Source organism: Mytilus edulis, chromosome 8, assembly GCF_963676685.1.
Source record: "Mytilus edulis chromosome 8, xbMytEdul2.2, whole genome shotgun sequence".
Classification (NCBI taxonomy): domain Eukaryota; kingdom Metazoa; phylum Mollusca; class Bivalvia; order Mytilida; family Mytilidae; genus Mytilus; species Mytilus edulis.
Genome location: NC_092351.1, coordinates 73891481 through 73913584, shown reverse-complemented (window position 1 = coordinate 73913584; position 22104 = coordinate 73891481). Strand labels below are relative to the sequence as shown.

At 31.1% G+C, this 22104-nt stretch overlaps 2 protein-coding genes across 3 annotated transcripts in view; both read right to left on the bottom strand.

Moving 5' to 3' along the window:
- LOC139486251 (transcription intermediary factor 1-beta-like) overlaps nt 1-22104 on the bottom strand; it is a 152711-nt gene that overhangs the window by 54102 nt on the left and 76505 nt on the right. The window lies entirely within an intron of this gene.
- Nucleotides 806-11330, bottom strand: LOC139484338 (E3 ubiquitin-protein ligase TRIM45-like). The gene is made up of 6 exons (XM_071268076.1): nt 10535-11330; nt 4336-4383; nt 3680-3727; nt 2878-2895; nt 1363-1389; nt 806-812 (listed from the first exon to the last, which is right to left on the bottom strand). Exons 1-6 carry the CDS (start codon nt 11296-11298, stop codon nt 806-808), a joined length of 912 nt encoding a protein of 303 aa, XP_071124177.1. The 5' UTR covers nt 11299-11330.

The following is a 22104-nucleotide window of genomic DNA, read 5'->3' as shown; positions in this document are numbered from 1 at the left end:
TGTAAGAGAATCAAACATGATTTGGTAAAAAAACATCAACAAAATGAGTGTTGCGTTTTAAAAGTCGTTCAGTATATTAACGTGTTGTTTTCGTTATTTACTGATTTCAGCAACAACATGGCGGCTCCGTAGTTGAAATGCCAACTTTGAATTTGACGGTAGCTTACGAGAAAAATATGTAAATTAAAAATGGCAAATGTTGAATTGTAGGATAAAAAAAAATTTAACAGATTTTTTTCTAGCGGCTATTTATGAAATAACCCATGCAAGCTATTTATTTATAAGAATGCTTGAGTTTTATCTAACGGGGAGTAAAAAAGAACAGCAACACACACATCATATTCTCTCTCGCTTTAGTTTTTTAATGGCTGTATTTGTCCTATTAGAATCGAAATAATTCATGGAACCCATATATTGTGTATAAATTTACACATGACCTGGGCCTTGATATTCGTTAATTTTATACCTTGCTAATGCTCAGGATAAAATTCGAATATCACAGCCCAGGCCATATGAAAATTTCAAACAATTTATGGCTTACATGAATCATTTCTTAAGTAAACTTCAACAACACATTTGCAATATATAATGGCATGACTATTGTTGATGTGATATAGACGTTTCATTGTTGATGCATTAAAAAACGAATGAGTGTGATATGATATGATTAAGGTAAATATGTGTTACTTACATAGATAAACCTGAACTGCAATAAAACAATAAATAAGAAAAGTTTTAGCTGTACAAACATTTATAAAACAGTTTTACTGTGTCTGGTATAAATATAAACTTTTAATGATTCCTATCACATACTGTAAAATAGAAACGTTTGCTATAATATAAGACACACAATATAATGTAACTGGACGTAATTCAGTGGGGCATTCAAATGATGCGTTCACAGTTAAAGTGCGACTGATCTTTTTGTAAAAATCTTAATCTGTCGTAATATACGCAAAAATAACAATTTGATATTTCAAAATTACCAGTAGTTTAAAACTAAAAAAATTTGCTGATTTAGAATCATGCAAATATGCTATGATCACCAAAAAAAAAAAATTAAAGCTAATCGAATTGAATGGTCTATGTTTAATTTATTATTTACTTTGTTTAAGATATCAATATGAATACACACACTCTCTTGTTAAGCTAAAGATGCTCTTAAGTATGTACCATTAGTTACTGGATTACTCAAGCTTTATCAACATACCTTTGTTTTTATATAAAAAAACGTTTTTTTTCACATAGAATGAATAATCCCGCTTAGAATAATTTGAAGCTCCAGCTATTTAGTTTCGTATGTGAATAAAACAATCTTCATAATGTTTAAGCACTAAAAAGAATTATAAGTTTAATACATACCAGATCTCTTCGGTAATAGGTTCATTCCTGTAAAAAAAAATACATACTTGTGCCTAATTATGACGTGTTTTTGAGAAGTCACAAATATTTACTTTAGTATATGAGACGCATGCGTGTACGTTGTGTGTTTTAAAAAAATATTACTGGAATAATGGTTCAATGAAATTTTTTAAAGAAAATATCCCACTAAAATGTCCATACATTTTGAATGTCATCCTTCATTTTAATTTACAAAGAAAAATTCTTGGAAACACACCAATAATTCAATGAGGTTACAAAGTGTTTTAGGTTGTGTCCCAAAAACATTATCATTCCAACAAAAGGTCAGATAATTATTTTTGTTTACATGTTATATATGAACTGTTCTAAAAGGAGTAGGTCCGGTAAGGACCGATTTTGGCCTCAAATTTCAGGTTCATCTGACGAAAGATTTTGACCTCTTTTTAAACACTTAAGTGTCTATTTCATTTGATTCAGTTAGTTTTTATGAAAGATTTTAACTGATTTAGTCATTAAAAACGATCTGATTCAAGCTCAAAATGAAAAATCTACCAAATTTCTTAAAAAATGTCACTTTTCAGATGGTTTTTGTCAAAAATGAAAGTGGCCGCATCCGTGTTCATCCTAAACCTTTATATATGTTATGTATTATCATAAAATACAACTCTCATTCCAATATTAAGGATGAACACGAATGCGGCCACTTTCGTTTTAAGCGAAAACCGACTAAAGTTTAACTAAAATGATAGAATTGTGAAGATTTCAGTAATTTAGCATGACTTAGTGGTGCTAGTACTCGATATATGTGCATTGTATTGTCAAAAACAGCCCATATATATGTAGCAGAAGCATTGTACTGTCCAATAAATAACTAAAAGTTTACATTTTAACAATTTGGTAAAACTGCTATATTTTGGGGCCAAAAAGGGGTCTTACCGGACCTTCTCCTTTACTTTATAATACTCGACTGTAATTTTAACTATACTTAATTTTTTTATATAAATAAAGCCGTTAGTTTTCTCGTTTGAATTGTTTAACATTGTCATATCGGGGCCTTTTATAGCTGACTATCCGGTTGCTCATTGTTGAAGGCTGTATGGTGACCTATCATTGTTAAGGTCTGTGTCATTTTGGTCTTTTGTTGACAGTTGTCTTCCTGGCAATCATACCCCCTTTTCTTTTTTATATCTACAGTCTGAACTTGTACTTTACTCGACCAGTATTTAACCATTGTGTACGCGGCTGAACCATACTCGATCTACTAGGAACCATACTCGACCTAGTCAGAACCGCACCCGACATAATCTGAGCATATTTGACCAAGTATTTACCGACGCTCATCAATTTTTCTTTAACTCAATTATTACTTATCAGGTGAATTCAAAGGCCTTGCGTTTTAAGTGAAATAGGAGGTATAGCTTGATCGTTCATTAATAATCAGAAGAACAATTAAAAAAGGTTAACTTAAACCATCTATGTTTTCTGTAAATATACATTTAAGTACACTTTACTTACGTTGACATCTGTACATTCCTGTAATAAGAATCCAATACATATATCAAATAACAATACAGTACAAAACAATTGAAAAGTTTGTTTTTTGTTAAAAAAAATCCAAACACATGTATTTGTTAGCAAATCATGGCAGGTTGAACCAAAAAGAACAACAAACATTTCACCGAAATCCTAATTTCAAAGAACGTGGAATGTTGTGTATTCATTCAAGAATTACACACACATTGCTTCTGTCCAGATTAACGTAGTAATACTCTGAATATTATAAAAAAAACACATTTTAAACGTATCATTGAACACAGTTTGCATGTTTTTTTAGTTCTAGTGTGGGGACTGTTGTGTTTGCACTAAAATCAATCTTGTATGGTCAATTATATATAGGAAAGTAACATCTTCCAAAATATTTACACCAAAAACAGTAAGGCACGTTAATGTTAATTTAGATACTTTTTACTCTTATTTTGTAAGCAGTCAATATAATACTTTATTTTATCTGTTAAGAAAATGTGTAACGGTGTTGTTTTGTTTAAGTTGAATACAACTTCTCTACACAATTTACATATTCTGATTGATCTGAATTGACTTCAATATTATCACTCATGGGATACAATTTCCATATACTATACAATATCATTACAGATGATAATGTCAGTAATGACAGGTTCTTTTATATTACTTCTAAATTTACCAACAGTCTTGACATGACGTTTCAATAAGTAAAAAAAAAAACAAAAAAAAACCTGAGACTACCCAAGACAATTATAAAAACAACTTTTTCAGTGTTGACATTTTTATTACTTACCCACAACAGCTACATGCGTATTTGTGTATCTTTTCTGATTCTTTAGACCTAAAATAATATTAACCAGGGTGTAATTCTTATCTCTGAAAAAGCATGCAAATATATTAACACACTGCCACAAGGAAAAGACGAATATGACACAACCGTAACTTGCGCAAAAAAGTGTGCAAGCTTACAACGAAAACATGGGTATAACGTCATGTTCCAAGCACATTTTCGCCAATAAAGAAACCCTTCCATAGCGGACTATACGCCATTACTTTTTATATCTTGTTGAAAGCCTGACTGCTGCCTGTAATTGTTAAAAAAATTTATTCGAACCTTAGTTAATATTTGTCATGTTGGCAATTATAATACATCTCATTGTTTTTTAAAGAACATCTAGAAAAGCACTGTTCATTTACGAATATCTAGCTATTATTGGTTATCAGCATATTGCAGTTCGTTTTTTTTTTCATAAGCTCTGAATAACAAAATGATGGACTGCAAATTAGGTCTTCTATCTTTTATTTGTGTTGTGCATTGAACATTGTCTTCATCTTCAGTTTTCAATGTTTATGTTACTGTGTCTTTAATTATTAGAGTTAAACAGTTGAATAGAGTTTATGTACATGTATTTACGTTCAAATTGCTAAACAAAAGATGCATTATATTACCTGGTATTTTGCTGGTTTTCAGTTTTTTCCAATAACGCTTTACCTTCTCTAAAACACAAAACATCACTACATAATAAGCTCATTGAAATTGGTTAATACAATATGCAAGAAATAAATATTATCAGATTATTACATGGCATTTTTCATATCGCATGTATTATCAGCCCTAGGTTCAATATCAGCTCAAGAGCCGCATGGCTCGAGGGCTGATATTGACAAAGGGCTGGTAATGCATGCGATATGAAAAATGACATGTTATGATCATTTTATCATATGCTTATGAAAAATAATAGATTCATATATATTTACGTGGTTCCAAAATAGAAGTTCAAAGAGGGAAAAGTTCACGTACGTCGGACCCCAAATTTAGTACATTCGATATGAAATATTTCTACCATATAGATATAGGAAGATGTGGTGTGAGTGCCAATGAGACAACTCTCCATCCAAATAACAATTAAAAAAAAGTAAACCATTATAGGTCAATGTACGGCCTTCAACACGGAGCCTTGGCTCACCCCGAACAACAAGTTATAAAGGGCCCCAAAATTACTAGTGTAAAACCATTCAAACTGGAAAACCAGCAGTCTAATCTATATAAAAAATAAAAAAAAAACGAGAAACGAGAAACACGTATAAATTACATAAGCAAACGACAACTACTGTACATCAGATCAAACATTTGCAGAGGGATTAAACGTTTTAATGGACCCGAACCTTCTCCCTTTTTCTGAAACAATAGCATAGCATCACAACATAGAAAAACACACAATAAAATATATGCCTTAGCAGACAAAAAAAGTCATTTTAATATGGACGAATCGACAAAAAAAAACAATATACATTATGAAGACTGTTAGGAAAAGTCAAACTTTTCAAAGTAACTTTCTAAATAAGGTTTGAAACTTATAAAACATGTATTAATTTAATAATTTGTTTGTTTCTTCTTTTTATTTTTTTATTAATATTTTACGCATCTGGCGTATTAAATTATAATCCTGGTACCTTTGATAACTATTTACACAATACACTTTTCAGTATCTTAATAATTGTTTTGTGCACTATTTTGTGATGTTTTTCACTAAAAACGTTGCATTGAGGTGTATTTTCCGGAATTTGCCGAGTATCACCGAAATGCCATGCGATAACGTTACGGATAGGCATGTGATAACAATCGAAGCATGTGATAAACTTTTCATATCAGCCCGCTAAGCACCAATTCGAAAAATATCGAATCTACGTAAATTTGATGCTATTATCATACAGTAAAAATCATATGTTATTTAGTCTAAGTATATGATCAATAGAGAATAATACATGGCAAAATCCGTATCATATGCCGTATCATCCCGCGACGCCAATATCAGCCCAATGGCCTTTAGGCCCGAGAGATGATATTTGTCGAAGGTGATATGGCATGTGATACGGATTTTGCAATGTTTTAGACGCTTTATCGTATTTTTACAGGAGAGTATTATATTATATGAACTGTTTTCTGATCCATAGCACTGGGTTACCTTCAGTTCTACTTTTGTCCTGTTTTAAAAGTCTTAAGGATATACTTAGGTGAGGTCTTGGAATTTGTTTCAAATGTTCGGAGTCCTTGGTGTTTTTCCATACAATACAATGTAAAATATTTTGCCCCATAACACCCATTTTTTTTTTCAAATATGACTAAATAACTCATGAAAGGTCATTTACCAAAAACATTTTAGAAGATTCTTAATTTTCTTTCTTTTGTTTTGAGACACAATAATACCAATGCAAATATAGGGTAAAAGTCCGAGTCAGCCTTTTCCCGCCATATTTTTATTCTCAACTATCTCGAAAAGGAGGTCCATGACCTATCAATATTGTTAGCTTATTTGTATCCTTAATTGATGCTCTACCAGCTTAAAGTATCAATTTTAACTTCTTAATTTATTAATTTTCACCTAACCTCACCTAAGTACATCCTTAAAAGAATTACTTAACTTACAATTTGCGTGCTGTTGTTTTGAAAATGTTTTATTTATTGTATTTGTTTTGTGTGTTTTGTATTTTTCATAGTTGCATTTAGTGTGCCAAAAAAAAAGTGAGAGTGTGGTAAAGGATATGATAAAGGGTGCGCATCAAAGTTGCGTGTTATGGATTAAACTGGCTTTTTTTTTTTAATATAAAACTAGAGGCTCTAAAGAGCCTGTGTCGCTCACCTTGGTCTATGTGAATATTCAACAAAGGACACAGATGGATTCATGACAAAATTGTGTTTTGGTGATGGCGATGTGTTTGTAGATCTTACTTTACTGAACATTCTTGCTGCTTACAATTATCTCTATCTATAATGATTGGCCCAGTAGTTTCAGTGGAAAATGTTAGTAAAATTTACAAAGTTTATGAAAATTGTTAAATAAGGTAACAGTAGTATACCGCTGTTCAAAACTCATAAATCCATGGACAAAAATCAAAATCGGGATAACAAACTAAAACCGAGGGAAACGCATTAAATATAAGAGGAAAACAACGACATAACACTAAAATGTAACACACATAGACAAAATCCCACGAGAATAATATATATAACATCAAAACCAAATACATGAATTTGGGATAGACAAGTACCGTGACACGTCTTATCGCAATGTGAATTTACACTCAAAAATAAGAGAAAACAAACGACACAACGTTATAATGTAATACACACAGAAACGAACTATAATATAACAATGACCATATTCCTGACTTGGTACAGGGCATTTTTAAAGGAAAAAATGGTGGGTTGAACCTGGTTTTGTGGCATGCCAAACCTCGCACTTTTATGGCCATGTGAAATATAACATCAAAATGACAACACAGGACTACAATATAAATAAATTGGAGAACACAATTGACAAAGAATCACACGAACAACAGCCAACAAAAGGCAACAAGTTCAAAATTTAATACGCCAGAAGTGTATTTTGTCCACAAAAAAATTGACTACAAAGGACAATAACTTCTTAGGGGTTCAATTGACCATTTCAATCATGTTGACTTATTTGTAAATCTTACTTTGCTGAACATTATTGCTGTTTACAGTTTATCCCTATCTATACTAATATTTAAGATAATAACCAAAAACAGCAAAATTTCCTTAAAATTAGAAATTCAGGAGCAGCAACCCAACAATGGGTTGTCCGATTCATCTGAAAATTTCAGGGCAGATAGATCTTGACCTAATTAACAATTTTACCCTATGTCAGATTTGCTCTAAATGCTTTGGTTTTTGAGTTATAAGCCAAAAACTGCATTTTACCCCTATGTTCTATTTTTAGCCGTGACAGCCATCTTGGTTGAATGGCCAGGTCAACGGACACATTTTTAAAACTAGATACCCCACAGATGATTGTGGCCAAGTTTGGATTAATTTGGCCCAGTAGTTTCAGAGGAGAAGATTTTTGTAAAAGATTACTAAGATTTATAAAATGGTTAAAAATTGACTATAAAGGGAAATAACTCCTAAAGGGGTCAACTGACCATTTTGGTCATGTTGACTTATTTGTAAATCTTACTTTGCTGAACATTATTGCTGTTTACAGTTTATCTTTATCTATAATAATATTCAAGATAATAACCAAAAACTGTAAAATTTCCTTAAAATTACCAATTCAGGGGCAGCAACACAACAACAGGTTGTCCAATTCATCTGAAAATTTAGGGACAGATAGATCTTGACCTAATAAACAATTTTATTCCTGTTAGATTTGCTCTTAATGCTTTAGTTTTTGAGTTATAAGCTAAAAACTGCATTTAACCCCTATGTTCTATTTTTAGCCATGGCGGCCATCTTGGTTGGTTGACCGGGTCACCGGACACATTTTTTAAATTAGATACCCCAATGATGATTGTGGCCAAGTTTGGATTAATTTGGCCCAGTAGTTTCACAGAAGAAGATTTTTGTAAAAGATTACTAAGATTTACGAAAAAATTGTTAAAAATTGACTATAAAGGGCAATAACTCCTAAAGGGGTCAACTGACCATTTCAGTCATGTTGACTTATTTGTAAATCTGTACTGCTGTTTACAGTTTATCTCTATCTATAATAATATTCAAGATAATAAAAAAAAAACAGTTAAATTTTCATAAAATTACCAATTCAGGGGCAGCAACCCAGCAACAGGTTGTCCAATTCATCTGAAAATTTCAGGGCAGATAGATCTTGACATGATGAACAATTTAACCCCCATGTCAGATTTGCTCTAAATGCTTTGGTTTTTGAGTTATAAGCAAAGAACTGCATTTTTACCCCTATGTTCTATTTTTAGTCATGGCGGCCATCTTGGTTAGTTGACCGGATCACCGGACACATTTTTAAAACTAAATACCCCAATGATGATTGTGGCCAAGTTTGGTTAAATTTGGCCCAGTAGTTTCAGAGGAGAAAATTTTTGTAAAAGTTAACGCCGGACGACGGACGACGGACACCAAGTGATGGGAAAAGCTCACTTGGCCTTTCGGGCCAGGTGAGCTAAAAATACTATATTTACTACTAAATATATGATAAAAGGTAAGTTGATGAGTAATAATTAGAATTTCATTATGTCATATACAAAAAAGTTTAGGTATATTTTAGGTTTCAGAAATTAAAAATATGTAGGATGCCAAACATGAGGGGAAAAAAATCTCTTTTAAAGGTAGGGAAATAATTAGGTGTTTTATACAAGCACAAAATTAAAACAAAATGATTATATACACCAGGAATCATTAATAGAAAAAAAACACTTGTTTTAGATTAATTTTCTTTCATGTAACTTATCATCACAAGGACAGCTACAACTCAGAGAGTTGAAAGATGGAGATGTTTTATAACTGAAATTGAGAATGGAAATGGGGAATGTGCCAAAGAGACAACAACCCGACCATAGAAAAAAACAACAGCAGAAGGTCACCAACAAGTCTTCAATGTAGCGAGAAATTCCCGCACCCGGAGGTGTCCTTCAGCTGGCCCCTTAACAAATATATACTAGCACAGTGGTAATGAACGCCATACTAATTTCCAAATTGTACACAAGAAATTCAAATAATACAAGACTAACAAAGACCAGAGGCTCCTGACTTGGGACAGGCGCAAAAAAATGCGGCGGGGTTGAACATGTTTGTGAGATCTCAACCCTATACATCTAGCCAATGTAGAAAAGTAAACGCATAACAATACGCACATTAAAATTCAGTTCAAGAGAAGTCCAAGTCTGATGTCAGAAGAAGTATGCGAGGTGCTAAATACATGATATAAACACAACCGTAACAAATATAACAAGAATGGTCAAAGCTGTTTCGAACAAAGTTTTTTTTAATATAAAGAATGAACAGTTATGACAGTAGCTTATTTATCACACGTGCCGTTTTAAGTGCAGGGTTGGCTTCAAAACAGTTAAATCATTCAGTAACTGAGAGTCCAAAATTATTGACTAGAACTAAGTGCTAGACAAATGTCAATAGCTGTTTTTCAATAGTGGATAGTTGTTCTGTATATATGGTGTACATTTAATAGGGACACTCATACCTAAATATGCCGAAGAACGGTGTAAGTATAAGAAACCACATACCGATAATCCAAATCAATCAATTTTCAAATGTGATTGATGATGCTGAAACCTTGATTCCTTTAAAGTCTTAAATCTAAAGTTGAAATACCAGATGCTTAAATGTGTCGTTTTATCAAAGTGTCTGATTTCTATTTTCTTATAATTGAGGTTTATTCAATGTTGACTACTGTTCATACAAAGCGAGCCAAAAATGACTCTTCGTCGTATCAAAATGAGTGTACGAAATTAGTCTGTTTTAAACAATTTCTAACAACATTGTCTTTTCAAGATCTGTAGTATCAATCATGAAAATGTGTTGTTCTTATCTCGCAACCATTTGTTAACCTGCTTTGCCTGTTTACCTCTTGAAGAAGTATGTTCAACAGATGTTCGTTAGTGTAATAACATTTTTTTTATTTTGTGAAGTGTTGTTTGTCATTTGGTGTTTTTTTGTTTTTGTCTTTGTTTTGTCATGGTGTTGTCGGTTGTTTTTAAGAACGCCTTTGAATGTCTATTTGGTATCTTTTGCTCCGATTGCATTGCTACAAGACACACATTCAACATATAGATTTACCATTTATTTAAGAAAATATTCCGTATACCGATGCAATTGTTAACACCATAATTAGTTTTTTTCTATGAATTGATAACTTACTTAAACTGTAACTCTCCGAATAGGCTGTCTATTTCTGTACCTAAAGGCTTTTTGTTTCTGTATGACAAAGATGACCTTTCAGGAACTTGCTGTAATTCAATGTTGTCCACATCAACTTTAAGTTTCTTAAGATTTTTTAACAAAAGTACATCTGCTATCGATTCCATTTCTTTGATGTTTTTTTGCCATTGTTGACAGTTTTCGAAATCTTTACGATGAACTTTGATTAGTGCAGACATATTATGTAATGTTTTCTGTTCCTTATCCTGCACAAGCTTTACAAGACCTTCGACTTTTTTATCAATAAGTTTCTTCCAGTAGTTGCCCTCTTCAGTTATGGTCTTGATGACTGCTTTGACTTCCTCACGGTAAGCTTTTGTGTACCTTTCAATTGTGTTTACGTTTTGCCTCGATGTTGTTTCCTTTAATTCAATAACCTTGGCAAGTTCAGATCTAAGTTTTTTAGTTGATTCAGTCAGGTCTGTCATCAAATGGCGACTGTGTTTCTCGACGGAGCAAATTCTACAGACAGGAGTATCACAATCCTGACAGTAGAATAAGAAACTTTCCTTGTGGTCCGTACAAAGAAGTTTTTCTTCCTGGTTGATATCTCGTCCGCTTACAAAAGTGTGGTTTTTACAAGACTTTGCGCGTAAATGAGATAATTTACAGTTTCCGCAAAATAGCTGATCACACTGCTGACAGTAGTGTTCACCTGGTCCGCCAGTACATATTTCACAAGTCGATGCAGCGGCTTGTGCCATTTTATATGTTTTTGTTATCACTATCGACAACCTTTGGCTAGTTCGTTTAATATTAGTGCGTACTCTGGCAACTTTATCGTAAATACATATTACAATTATTGGGAAAAACTGAATGAATTATTTAGATTGGCTTTTCCAAATGAATTAATTTTGTTTGAACTTTATATCACAAATATAAAATATGTCAAATAATTACTTTTAGTCAATGTTCAAAACATAAGCAATAATATTGAGTTATAAGATACCTTGTACAAACCATTGAAATCTTACTCATAAAAAAGTTTTGAAACTATAATAAAATATTAATTATAGTATTTGTTAACACTAATCAAATTGTGTTTATTGAATCTTATTAAATAAATCTGATTCATTACTCAATGAGCGATTCATAACCTTTAACTCAACCGACTATACAAGGATACACAATCAAACATGACCGCCGAATTATGTGATTAAATATCTTTACCTGTACTGACTAGGTTTTGGGTACGTTTTACCTGACTGCTTACACATATTTATTTAGTGAATGAATGCTATATATTTAACTTGCATATATTGATCAATTTAAATAATATGTATACCATTGTTAAGAGTACAATATATTGATATAGAACACTTTCTATTATTCTTATGAAAATATTATAAATGTTTAATTAATGAATAAAAATGGTATTGAGGTTTTTCGAGGTTAAAGAATAAAAATTTAATTAAAAAAAATCTTCCTTTTTGAATAACCTTTAGTGATGTCGATAACCAAGATAAAGGACGAATAGTATGCACATGTATGGCATTTAAGACATATTCCAAAAGTTATCAAACATACCAGGATTAAAAAAACACTTTTAGTCATGCCGTCTGTTAAAATAACCAAAACGAAAGAGGGGGAAAAAATGAACATCAAGCGGCAAAATGCCGAAGACTACTACATTATTTTTCTGCAAGGTAAGCGATGTTATTTAATATGAGTCAAATGTTTAAAGGGTCGGTATCACGCTTCGGATATTCGTTTTCTTTGTAACTCTTTCTAATTCTTTTAAATATTTATACTTTCCTTTTTACATTTCTTAGTTCAACAAAAGATGACGTAGAAAATATCGATGAAGTAACTGAAACAGAAATCCCAGACGTGATAATGTAAGTACATAGACATAAACGCATAAAACATGTTGTTTATGAAATATCAATAACTGTTTATCTATATCATTAACACATTTTGTTTGTTTTAACAAAAAAAGGTCGTCCAAAATTACTGGATACATACACACATGTATTGGGAGATTATATAGAATCTTAACACGTGATGATTAACGTTTTCTAAATATATTCAAAACACCATTTTTTTTTAATTACGTATTACTCATTTCTTAACGTATACAGTGTGTTCTTCAATTGACGCGTTCACACAAAAGATATATATTATCTACGGTTCCAAAATCGAAAAAAATCCAAATTTCATAAAAAAAACAACCAAAGGTGCCAGGCTTGTAAATTTGAATACTTTGTAAAAAAAAGTTGGAAATACCTTCTTTCTATAATTTAATTTGAGAATGCGAGTGATTGTTACTAATTGTCACTAATTAAATAGCTGGCAATGTAACATGATGTGTCTATAATGCATAATTGGTTATAAGTTTCAATTTAGCTAGTAGATTAGGTCTTAGGAAATGGTCAAATAATATTTTGCTTTTGTCCCTTGCTTTAAGTGTGCAGTATGTTTTCTGTTATGCGTTCTTTTATTTCTTTTATTTCGAGTTCAATCTTTCATCTAAATACTATCAGACTAAAATTTATACATACATATATATTTATATAAAGAAAGAATAATCAATGCATCATATTAATGAGAATATTTGAGAAAGAATAAAGTTGTGTTATATAATATTGTAATATGTCAGACGAAAGACTTATTGAATGAGAATTTAACTCTTCACTACCTTTCTTTCGAAAAAGTTAATAGAAAAACGAATGTTGTTTTTGTCTCTAATAATTCTGACGGTTCATATGATGATCGTCATTGGTGTTTGTCTTAAAACACATTATGTATATGAATACCATGACTTCTTATAGTCATCGAGTTGCGACTTTGTTCTATGCTGTTCCTCTGAACTCATGCCATCATAAGTTCTTGTAGCTATAATATCATATGATAGAAAACACATTAAACCAAAACGTACAGACCACGTTATTACAACAATGTACAATACCTTAATTTTCTTAAATGTTTGGCTGGATTGTGCATTTGTAAAGTTTGCAGTGTTAAAGAGTAGAATTTGGAACGCAAATTATTAGATGATAATATACACGTTTTTAAGTTATTGTTCAAAATTCAAACGTGATAAGGTGTGTTTTTATAAACACAATTTTTTTCGGTGATGTAGGGAAAATGTCGTATTGCTTGATACCACATGCCCTACTAGGCCTCAATTACATGTACCTTTCTAAATTTCAATATTACTGCAACTAATTTCATACACTTGAATTTAGCTCAAAAGTTAACTGAAGTTAAATTATTATATTTTACATCTACGTTTGAAAACATGTCTGATTTAATGCACAAGTTAAAAAAAAAAAGGTCACAAAACATCTGCTTTATGAACATCATAAAAGCCTTACAACATACTCTTAGGCATAAATTACTACAAAATAGTAGCAGTCTAACACTTTCTCCTTTGTATAGGCTTCCTATAGACAGGCACAACTCTAATAATATTAGTGTATCTGGGTAATTTTGCGTAGAATTTTTTTTTGTTTCGTTTCAGACAACTATGTTCAGCACACTATGCAGATGATTTTTAGTATATCTTTTTATGAATGTGACGTTTAAAGCTATATATACAGTTTTGGCTTTTATTTTGTTTAATATTACAAACTTATCTTATTTAAATGTGTGTGTATTATGTGTGTCAATGACAATATTATTATAAAAATAAGAGATGCTCATAAGGGTTTAATGTACATATGGAGTATATGTTTTTTTATGTATGCATGTTTTAATAACCTAAAAAGCAGCTTTGGCTTACAATATATATAATTTTGAATTGGTCTAGTATTCTTAAAATATTATGCAATGATTTAAATCTAAAATATATCCCTTTTATAACATATTGTTTAAGTATATGTTTATACTCACTATGTAAAAAATTATATTAAAATGATCACTACAAATCTGAATATGAATCTGAAAAGACCAGTCTTTGTCTCAATTTGCATGAATAGTTACTTATTTTTTCTTGATAATTTCTGATTTGTATTAAATGTGTATGAAATTTACTTGACAATTTCCTAACACTCTGAAACTTGTCTTTAAATTTCTTGACAAATTCTAGACATTTGAATGCTGTCTTGGATTTCTCGACATGTTCTCGATATATTTTTTTTCTCAGTATGGCTTGACATTTTCTGAAAATTTTGAATTGTGTCTTAAATTTGTTTCACAATTCTGAGTTTTACGAATCATGACCAATATACATGATATATCTTTATCTTTATTTCTCTTTATAGAATATACTGATATTTCAAGTTACACTATGTTAACAAGAAAAACAAAAGGTGGGCATGTGAATATTTTCATAAATAAAAATTTGGGTATATATACATTTTTATAAATACGATTATGGGTATGTAATTTAAAATATTAACAAATACCTATGCGAGAAAGTTGATATAAACTAATTTTAATGTGGGTTGGTAAATAATTACAAATGTTGATTTATAACTGTTATGAATAATAGCTAAACGATTGAAACCAATCATACTGTAGACATATAAATTTTCTTATTTCATGCATAATATTCAATGTTTATATAGTGAATAAACAGTTCTTGTAAAAAAATGTGGCTTTTTTATAATATGCAGGGTATGATTGTACCCTAATTCTTCTAAGTTTAGTTTATCGATAATAAAAATGAGTATAAAACATCAAAAGAAAGTATTTGAACTGTTAGGAAAGTGTCTTTACACAATTTAGCCGAAATTTATACAGTTGTGATAGTGTCAAGACATCTTTAAGACTGTCAAGAATGTGTCGAGATATATTTGGACAACTTTAAGACAGTCAATAATGTGTAAAGACATATTCAGACATTATTAAGAATGTCAAGAATATGTCAAGACATATCGAGACAAATTTAAGACAGTCAATAATTTGTCGAGACTAATCAAGACACTTATCATATGATAAAGAAAGTGTCGAGAACATTAATGAATGTTAATGACTTTGTCAAGAATTTGAAAAAATATTTCAGACAAAGAAAGAATGTCAAGTAAAAATTCATGCAAATTCAGACAAAACTTTGTCTTTTCAGACTTTTTGACTTTTGTAGTGTATACATCGAATATAAAGATAATTTTGTGCCATATTTTAAAATATTTGTCTTATTTTAAAATACAGGGTAACAATAATAATATATTCATGTCAAATTAAAAATTAAAATTAAAAAATTATCAAAAGCAAAATTAAAATTAAAAAATTATCAAAAGCAAAATTAAATGAAATAAATATCATAGAGAATATTAATGGTTTAGATTGTATCTTCCTCATTTGAACATTTGAGGTAATGATTTTTTTTTTACTGCATCATAATAATATATTGATATAATCGTGCTTGTATACGGGTGTTTAACGATTCTTCATGAGAATATTCTCGAAATATAAAATTCTAGGTCCATATTCCTATTCATTCACTTTTTCACATAAATACGAAATATTAGCTTTTATTTCAAAACTATACACTAGACGTATAACTGTCACTATGTATAAATTCACTTTCATATATTATTATTTGTTGTTAATTGCATCTAATAGATCTACTCTCTTGACATGAAGTTGGAATAATAGGTTTTTAATGTTTTGCTCTATTTTGGTTACGAGTTCACTGCTTATGTTCAAATTCCTCTGAAATTATTACAATCTTGTAGCAAGCGTGTTATTTCCATTTTGTTACAACATAATGTATTCCAGTTAGTTGGATCAATATTATCCAATATTTCCTTTTTTATCTCTACTTGGAATTTCTCTCTTATGGTACTTAATAGTTATCAAAGGTACCAGCATTATAATTTAGTTCGCCAGACGCGCGTTTCGTCTAAATAAGACTCATCAGTGACACTCAGATCAAAATATTTATAAAGCCCAACAAGTACAAAATTGAAGAGCATTGAGGATCTAAAATTCCAAAAAGTTGTGCCAAATACGACAAAGGTTATATATGACTTAACACTGGACATGATATAACCATATGCACTATGTCTTCATGATCTGTATGACACAATTAACATAACGGATCTGCTATAAAGTTTATAATCTTGTGTTATCTGGCTGTAAGATATTTTATCCAGTCATCATTCAGGCTTTGAAAATAGCTTTTCTTAGCTCAAGTCTTGGTTGATTTTTCAGATTCAAGACTTGTGCACTTTGTACAATTTCTAGGCTTTCTGTGTTCATATATTTTAGACTGGTTTTATTAATGGCTGCCGATTTTAATTGAGCGTTCGAAAACTGATTTACTTTTTTGTTAAGTTCTTATTTCCAACCATGTCTTTTTGGTATGTTTTTTTTGTAGATAGTTGGTCATGTTGGCGGAAAATGTATCATATATCTCAAGTATGCTGAGTATTCTGCTGAAAAAACTATTCTTGTTGTCCTAATTAGTGGCAATTTGTCTATTCATAACGTCTTTAGTTTTGATATTTTCACATGATATTATGAAAAATAAAAGTGATAGTTGTCTTTTATGTATTTCAGCTTCTATAGGCAAGACTCTTAATAATAATAAGACAACAGCATTTGATGTTCTCTCTGGTAGAGACTGCAGATCTCTCAAGTATTTCTTGTGGAATATGATATAGATATCAAGACCGAGGAAAGGGCATTAGTCAGTGCTAGTGTTAACTTTATTTAAAGTAAAGTAAGTTCAACAGGATAAATGTCTTAAGTATACATATTTAAGTCGTCATTTTTGAGAGCCAAAATATCATCCAAATATTTAAAAGTATTATTAAATTTGTTTATCAGATGTTGTTTCAATGGATCTTTGCTGATTTTTGTCATAAATCGTAACTCATAGCAATAGTTTGTTTGTGTTTACAAATGATCGAAAATTTGGTTTTGTTCTGGAATTCCATGTGACTGTTATTCAATTGAAAGGTTCATCTAGATATACAACCAGGTTCTATTAAGGATGGCTATACCAAGTCCGAAATATAACAGTTGTTATCATTTAGTTTGATGAATTTGGACATTTGAATTGGCCATTTGTGCAGGGACTGTCCATTTGGAATTTTCCTCGGACTCAGTGTTTTTGTTATTATACTTTTAGTTAAATAAGCGTGTTCAACCGACTGTCAAGTGTGTTGGAAAAAAGAACGATACATTAAAATATACTACGTTTGAGTTAAATATCATAGATTGATTGAGTTTGAATTTTTGATTTTGATTCTAATAAATAACAAGAGAATCATTTGGTACTGTTTCGAAAGTAATGGAATGAAATACCACTGCTGTACCCGATTCGCCAAAAACAAACATTGAGGTATAATACCACCAAATCACGGTACGTCATATCCGGTTGTATACGAAATTGGGTCGAAAAAAAAATATTCCCTTGAATTTGACAGCTGTAGGTAATTAATCCTACATCTTTATGATCTGATTGCAATAAAATATTTCTGTGTCATAAACATATGTCTTGGGTATTTCTTTATTTGGAATTTCTATAGAATATTTTGTAATCGTGAGGTTACATGGTGACTAACCCTTGTACACAGGTAAAATAAGGGGAGAAATTTGATTGGTTAACTTCCGATTATGGTTATTATCTTATATGCAACGATGTTTTAATGTGATTTTTTTCTTCTACATTACTGGTCAGGATAAACCTTAACTCATGCCAAGTATTTGTTTATTTGAAAAAAAAGATAAACTCTACACAATTTTTTTGAAAAGTGGAAATTTAACAAAGACTTATACTGTAAACCAACTTATTTTCGCGGATACTTTATTTCGCGTTTATCTCCAGCTAGTCTACTTCACGGCGATTTAATTTCGCGATTTTCTAATTAACTTGATGTAGTTTAATAAGGAAAGATCCAAGTTATACATATTCGCGACGATTTAATTTCGCGTTATGTCTCTACTCGCGAAAGTCGCGAAAATTAATCGCTCGCGAAATTAAGTTGGTTTACAGTAGTTGTAAATCAATGGTAGTATTACACCTAATAGTCTATGTGCATCCTTTGTTCTTGTTTATAAATAAACCCGATATTACCCACGAAATCGGGGGCATTTGGAACGTAGTTGAAATATTTCACTATTGTAGGATAATTTTTCGTAAATCAAAATTATGACAGGGAATTTCAAGATGGGTATCAAAAGTATCTCAAACCGGAATCGATACCAGAAGTATTTTTTTACTCCAGTTCAAATTATTGAACGTGAATTCCATAGTGGTTTTTTTTTTAATTTGCACATGGCATTCGTCAATTGTATCTGGTGCTAACGCTTTGAATAAATTTCAAAGATAACCCAGCCCATGTGATTATTTTTAACAAATCTATGACTTGCAAGAATTATTTCTTATATAAAACATGATGATATACCGATTTCGGGGTCCCCGAAAATCGGATTTCTATGGTTCACAGGGTCCACAGGAATGTTAGATACCGGTTGATGTAGGTCAGATACCCTATCAGGAAATCTACCAACATTAAGTGTACTATGTACTAACAGTTTCGAATGGGAGTCATTTTTATGACTTAATAGTCTGTCCGATAACGGGAACAATTACGGACGCCATTTTTATCATTGTCTTTGCAAAATAACCAAAAAGAAATAATCATAAACGAGAATGACAAATGTGACTCTGCATATTACCTTTATGACACAGAGGGAGAAAGAGAAGCGACACAATGCATGACAACTTTTTAAATAATAGTAAGAAATCAAATAACTATATACCAACAACACTACAATGATTCAACAAGCTCTCATTTTTTTATATGGTAAAAAGGTTCCCTATAAAAAAGATCTTAACATATAAATGAAATATTAGATGATCGTGAAGTCTGAATATTGTCCCTGTTGTCCTGTGGCTGTTTTGCTGAGTGTGAGTTTGTATTGCTTTAAGACGTGGCACGGTACTTTTCCAACCCAAATTAATATGTTGGGTTTTGATGTTGTGTTTGTTATCATATTTCTTCCCTTATATTGATAATGTGTCGTTTGTTGTCTATAATGTGTATATTTTGTCTTATCGTAAGCATTGTGAGATTGTTCATGTTTTGTTTTGTGATGATAGATAAATAAACAATATTCGTCTTCAGAAATATTTTGTGTTTTTTTGTTTGCAAATTAAACAAAAACATGGCGGGTGCCACATGTGGAACATGATCTACTTACCCTTCCGGAGCACCTGAGATCATCCCTATTCTTTGGTGGGGTTCGTGTTGCTTATTCTTTAGTTTTTTATGTTGTGTCATGTGTACTATTGTTTGCCTGTTTGTCATTTTTATTTTAAGCCATCTGGTGTCTTTCGTCCCTCTTTAAAGTCCACGTAAAGTTCTAACAAAAAATTGGAGATAATGCAAAGTTATACGACTTATATATTAATAAACTATCTGAGAACCGGCTTTGGTTGAGGTCGTGTTGTTAGGTCTTTAGTTTTTTATGTTGTGTTTTGTATAATGTTGTAAATATTTAGATTTTTTTATCGTTTTGCCATAGTGTTGTCAGTTTGTTTTCGACTTATTCCTTTGTGGTCATTTATCTTTTAAAACAAATAGTAATGTCCATTTACTAATAATTCTTTTATTAGGGATGGTCGCTCCTCTTTTTTTTTTAATTTTATGCCAGATTTTCAGAATCCTCTGGTTTTATCCATGTAGTACCATTAACAAATTTTGTCCACCGACCCTTACTTTTCTTTTTATTATTTGATTAAATATGGTTTAAAAGGTCTTCTGTGAAAATCTTATAAAATCCTTGTTATTTTACATCATTTTTGAAAGGAAAAAGGCACCAATGTAAAGTGTATGAAAAATCTAAAGAGAATTATTTCCCGCCAAATTTTCAGAGGTGTATACCTCGAAAACAAGCACATCGACCCTATCTTTTTTCATGCTTTTTTAGTTCCTTTATTACCAAACAATCAATTTATAACAGTCTTTATAAAAACTTGCTATTTTGAAACATCCTTAAAAGAAAGTTATGGTAAACGGTTTTTTTTTCAACAAAGACTCGATATCCATTGATTTTACAAAGAAGCTTCTGGTGAATAATTTAGCTTTCCGCTATTAAGACAATGTCATATCACTATAAGTTTCACAGTTTGGGGTTATGTTGAATGCATTTATCCCATTCATCTTGAAATAATAGTGAAGCGGCGGACATGACAATTTTAGAAATTTGAATTACCTAAATACCTCATGGAATTTTAATATCTTAAATTGTCTATCGATTATCAAGTTTCGGAAAATATTTGGCGTAAATATCAAATCTGGTACAAATGACGTTGTAAACAGCCTTAACTGACGTTACCCAACTTACAACGAATACCCCACTGCTGATTCCGTAAACAAATCGCATAACTTACCCCTTCTACAAATAGATTGTGAACGAAATTGGCAAATATAGTTACTCTTGAACTTCATAAACTATATTTTTGATTTTGGATCTGATTCTATTATTGAATATGTTGCTTTCCTTTAATTGAGGTTTGAGTAAGGCTGAATAGTGTTAATTTAGATATGCGGGTTACTTCGAGTTTTATATAAAACTGAGTCTTCCTTCGCCTAACTGGAAGACAAAATCACGTGTAAATTACATTTTTTGTCGGTTGTATTTCTTTTCCAAAATATATTATCATCTATTTTATCTTTTATCCTAGTCGATTAATGCATCCACCATACACCATTGTGTGCTGATTTGAACTTATGTTCATATGTTTTTACATACGTTTTATTCATCATGTGTATTGCTGTTATACATACATGTACATTAAAAGAAAGGAAGATACAAACACAATTTCATTGTGTAATTATTGACTGTTATATTTATCCTTTCAAGAAGGTGCAGTAGCAGTAATTGTTTCATGTAACATGTGTAAGTTTATTCTTATTTCATCTAACAAAAACCTATTTCCGTAGCGAAAAAAAATCAGCTCTACCATCAGTCCAATAACCACTAGAAGGAAACAAAATATCAATACACAAAGTCAAACAACTTAGTATTTTTAAGAAATAGTACATTGCGTAACGTTCATTTCGACAGTGCTTTGTGTATTTCACGAAGTCTCCTCGTTCATTAGATATTAGAAGTATGTAAACTAACTACAGCTTTAAAAGTTGTAGATTAACGAAGACAAAACATATTTAAGAAAGAATGCGTGTTTTGGTATTTCTAAAATAGGTGACGTATAAATTGTCTGACGTCAGTTGACTGTTGGTTGCTTAACGTCCACTGGCAAATATTTCATGCATATTCAGGACGAAAACAAGTTCACAAAAAATACAATAGGTAGGTTGATACGATATAGGCCATCTGGGATGATGGTCGGGGAAATTTGGACTGCCACTGGAAAATGAGGGTATCTTGGATAGGGATAGAAATTTTGCCTTGCAACAGGCCACCTGTAAAGATAAAGAAGTATGATAAGGATGAAAAGTAGTTGTAAGAGAATCAAACATGATTTGGCTAAAAAAAAAATAAAAAAATTAGTGTTTCTTTTTTAAGTCGTTCAGTATATAAACGTGTTGTTTTCATTATTATAATGCAAGAACATGGCGGCTCCGTAGTTGAAATGTCAACTTTGG

Excerpts from the sequence above, each read along its gene's own strand:
- LOC139484338 (XM_071268076.1), bottom strand. The coding sequence starts at position 11,298 with ATGGCACAAGCCGCTGCATCGACTTGTGAAATATGTACTGGCGGACCA. Across the intron at positions 4,384-10,534 it reads TTCGGAGAGTTACAGTTTAA|AGAAGGTAAAGCGTTATTGG; the intron begins GTAAGTTATCAA and ends TTTGTGTTTTAG. Across the intron at positions 3,728-4,335 it reads GAAAACCAGCAAAATACCAG|GTCTAAAGAATCAGAAAAGA; the intron begins GTAATATAATGC and ends ATATTATTTTAG.